Raw genomic sequence first — 4,273 nt, 5'->3', positions numbered from 1 at the left:
TGTGTTGTGATTATGATGTATTTTTACCCATTGGCCATTACACATAAAGAAACAACAAATATCTCTTCTAATATTGTTTAGTTGCATCATGCATTACATCATTTTTCTTTATTCCTTTTATTACCAAAGTTTTCAGGAACAAATTTCTCTGTATTCGTAAAAACATATAATGTATCATTCCTTTATGCCTCTGTGACTCCTTAAACCAAGTCCAACCACTGAGCTAATAAACCATTGAACCAGTCCAGTCCCTTGAATTAAAGCATAGCCCTACACGTAGCAGAGTCAAATTTTGTCAACATTAATCCCGCCAAACCACAGGAATATTTGTTTGCTCAATTGTCACCAAGTCTTTGAAAAAGTTAAGGAGAATGAACGATGGTCATAGTTTTTGTTTTTTCATCTTAGATTGACACCTTTCTCTTGTTTGGTTTATCACCATGTTTGGATAAGCTTTCAGTACAAAAAAAAAAAAAACTATACTGTGCTTTCCAAAACTTTATATATATACATTCGCATTAATTATAAGTGGAAGAGGATAAAGAAGAGGAAAAAGTTAACGCATATGTAATGAAAAATAAATTTTTTGAAAGAATGATAAACATTGTGTTTTTACATGCATAAATAGATAGGGGGCGTATGATGAGAATTTAAAAAAGAATGTAATTTAATTTATGAGAAAACAGTGAGGTTATTATAGATGAATTGTAGGTGATAGAGTTAGTGTGGTATTTGGAGTAATATATATATTTAGTATAAGGGTGATATCTAAAATAGTAAGGAGAGGAAAATGCATTATATTATAATAATAATTACTAGGTTTGAGGAAAAGTAGAGATGGAATTGTTAATCCATAAACGTGAGAGAGGAGGTAGAAGGGAGGGAAGCGTGTGGGGCAATTGGGATGTGACGTGGGGAAGATTTGAAGGGAAAGAAAAGAGAGAGAGCAAGAGAATTGGCCACGTGTATCGTGAAAGAGGGAGGAACGCGGGGTTCGACGTGTGCAAAACAACAAATGGGTTCCCCACTGAGTCACCCAATCCACACTAAAAAGCCCATTACACTACTTCTCCACACTAATGGGCCTTTTATTGGTTCTCTCTCTACCGTTTTTGTTGCCACGAATTCTCATGTGTGATTGCTCTGAATTTAAGGAACTTTCCCCATATTATAATTATGATTAATATTAAAAACATATTATAAGCATAGAGAGAAAGGGAAAGAAGGGGGTGCGTGGCAGTGTATGAGGACCCTATCACGCACCTTGTCCGATTCACTTATTGGGCAATCCTACCTTTTATGAGTCCCCTCCTCCATTTTCTTAATCCTACACGTGGTCTCCTCCTACATGTGTCACTTCAACCTCCATCCTCTCCTTCCATCTATTTACTATATATACCCATATCTCACTCCCCACTCCCCACTCCCCCCAACTCACTCCCTCACATACACCTCTTCTCATTCCACCAGGACAACACAAAATACTTATTCACGCCAATTCTCACTTCCTTCGACAACCTCAATCAAAACAACAACAACAACACCACCACCAATAAGCATGCCTTCATCAGCTTCAAACACTTGGTTTAACGCCACACTCCCATCTCCCCCCTTCAAAGACCTACCTTCCACATCTTCTCCCACAAACTTACTTCCTTTAAGGAAAACATCCTCTTCCAACACCATCACATGTTCCCTTCAAACACTCCACTTCCCCAAACAGTACCAACCAACATCCACATCCACATCCACAGCCACCACCACAACACCCACCCCAATCAAAACTACCACCATCACCACCACCACACCGCCCAGGGAAACCAACCCTCTCTCTGACACCAACCAACCATTACCTCAAAAATGGAACTTTCTCCAGAAAGCCGCTGCCACGGCCTTGGACCTGGTCGAAACGGCGCTCGTCTCGCACGAGCGCAAACACCCGCTCCCCAAAACGGCGGACCCGAGGGTCCAAATCGCCGGGAACTTCGCGCCGGTGCCGGAGCATGCCGCGGATCAAGGACTCCCGGTGGTCGGAAAAATCCCCAAATGCATTGACGGCGTGTACGTGCGCAACGGTGCCAATCCGCTCTACGAGCCTGTGGCCGGGCACCACTTCTTCGACGGCGACGGCATGGTCCACGCCGTGAAGTTCACGAACGGCGCCGCCAGCTACGCCTGCCGCTTCACCGAGACGCAGCGTCTCTCGCAGGAGAAATCTCTAGGCCGCCCGGTGTTCCCGAAGGCCATCGGGGAGCTCCACGGCCACTCCGGCATCGCGCGGCTCCTCCTCTTCTACGCGCGCGGTCTCTTCGGGCTCGTTGATGGGTCCCAGGGCATGGGCGTGGCGAACGCCGGTCTCGTCTACTTCAACAACCACCTCTTGGCCATGTCCGAAGACGATTTACCCTACCACGTGAGAATCACCCCTAACGGCGACTTAACCACCGTTGGCCGTTACGACTTCAACGGGCAGCTCAACTCAACAATGATCGCCCACCCGAAACTGGACCCCGTCGACGGCGACCTCCACGCGCTCAGCTACGACGTCATTCAGAAGCCTTACCTCAAGTACTTCCGTTTCTCCCCCGACGGCGTCAAGTCCCCCGACGTGGAAATCCCCCTGAAGGAGCCCACCATGATGCACGATTTCGCCATAACGGAGAATTTCGTCGTCGTCCCCGACCAGCAGGTGGTCTTCAAACTAACGGAGATGATCACCGGCGGGTCCCCCGTGGTCTACGACAAGAACAAAACCTCACGGTTTGGGATTCTGCACAAGAATGCGAAGGACGCGAATGCGATGCGGTGGATCGACGCGCCGGATTGTTTCTGCTTCCACCTCTGGAACGCGTGGGAGGAGCCCGAAACCGAGGAGGTTGTGGTGATTGGGTCCTGCATGACCCCTGCGGACTCCATTTTCAACGAATGCGAGGAGAGTTTGAAGAGCGTGCTGTCAGAGATAAGGCTGAACTTGAGGACCGGCAAGTCCACTCGGCGCCCCATTATCTCCGACGCCGAACAAGTGAACCTGGAAGCCGGCATGGTGAACAGAAACAAGCTCGGAAGGAAGACCCAGTTCGCGTATCTGGCTCTGGCGGAGCCCTGGCCCAAAGTCTCGGGCTTTGCGAAAGTTGATTTGCTGAGTGGGGAAGTGAAGAAGTACATGTATGGAGAAGAGAAGTTCGGTGGGGAGCCTCTGTTTCTTCCCAACGGCCAAAAAGAAGACGATGGGTATATTCTGGCATTCGTGCACGACGAGAAAGAATGGAAATCCGAGCTGCAGATTGTGAATGCCCAAAATTTAAAGCTCGAAGCTTCCATCAAACTCCCCTCTCGTGTTCCCTACGGTTTTCATGGAACTTTCATTCATTCCAAGGATTTGAGGAAACAAGCTTGAAAAAGGTTCAACCGAGGAGAGATTTAACTGAGGGATGCTTGCAGATACGCCCCCGGAATCTACTCCTCCTGTAGTTTTCTGTTGCAGATTTTTACTTTTATTTCTTTCTTCATTTTTTTTTCTTTTATAATTTGGGCTTAACTTTGAGTGAGAGGTTTTGGGGACCAGCGTGTAGCTTTTGGGTGTAGTTAGCAGTGAAGCTCAGCTGGTCTCTGCTTTTCTCTCGCTCCGAGTGCATGTAAGTATAAGTAAAAAAAAAAAAAAAAAACAAAAAGAGGGTGCATATATACATAAATATCACAGTACTATATAGAATGTGATATACTGTCATGTGTTACGGTTTACTGTAAACTTCTGTTCACCACTACAGTTTTCTGTTGTAAATATCAGAAATAATTAATCATATTCTTCTTGTTTTGTTCCGCTATTTTTATAATTGTCCCTCTAGTTTCCTTCAAATCCTTGTCTTTCTAATGATTTGGAAGAAAGAGAACAAATAAAAATAAAAAGGTCACCTCTGAATTCATTGACTACCACCTGCCTTTTCGCTTGATTGAGTCTGAGTTAAAGGGAAATAGTATATTATTAATACGCTACAGTTAATTACTTTTTCAAAATTTTTATTATATTATACATGACAAATTTTCCAATGTATACGATGAAAGAAAGAATTGTTTGTTTATTTATTGTTGGTACAGGTCTGTGTCAGTTGATCAATATGTAAAATTGTGCAGTTAAAATGGGAAATTCCTATGGTGTAACAGAGTAAGGTTGGGTAGCACATGTTAAAATGGTGAGAAGTGAGTGTCCAATGAGAAGCAAACAATTGGGCGAGAGTTGAAAGTATGAGTAAGATAGACGTACATGGCAATATAA

At 44.6% G+C, this 4,273-nt stretch overlaps 1 protein-coding gene across 1 annotated transcript; it reads left to right on the top strand.

Moving 5' to 3' along the window:
* The first annotated feature begins 1,404 nt into the window (after positions 1 to 1,404).
* On the top strand, positions 1,405 to 3,800 carry LOC114191515 (9-cis-epoxycarotenoid dioxygenase NCED1, chloroplastic). Its single transcript, XM_028080728.1, has one exon. The coding sequence runs from the start codon at positions 1,559 to 1,561 to the stop codon at positions 3,395 to 3,397; it is 1,839 nt and encodes a 612-aa protein (XP_027936529.1). The 5' UTR covers positions 1,405 to 1,558; the 3' UTR covers positions 3,398 to 3,800.
* Positions 3,801 to 4,273: the final 473 nt, after the last annotated feature.

This window comes from Vigna unguiculata, chromosome 1, assembly GCF_004118075.2.
Source record: "Vigna unguiculata cultivar IT97K-499-35 chromosome 1, ASM411807v1, whole genome shotgun sequence".
In the NCBI taxonomy this organism is placed as follows: domain Eukaryota; kingdom Viridiplantae; phylum Streptophyta; class Magnoliopsida; order Fabales; family Fabaceae; genus Vigna; species Vigna unguiculata.
Note: the sequence above shows the minus strand (reverse complement) of the source record. Positions and strands in the feature narration are given on the sequence as shown.

Excerpts from the sequence above, each read along its gene's own strand:
- LOC114191515 (XM_028080728.1), top strand. The coding sequence starts at position 1,559 with ATGCCTTCATCAGCTTCAAACACTTGGTTTAACGCCACACTCCCATCT.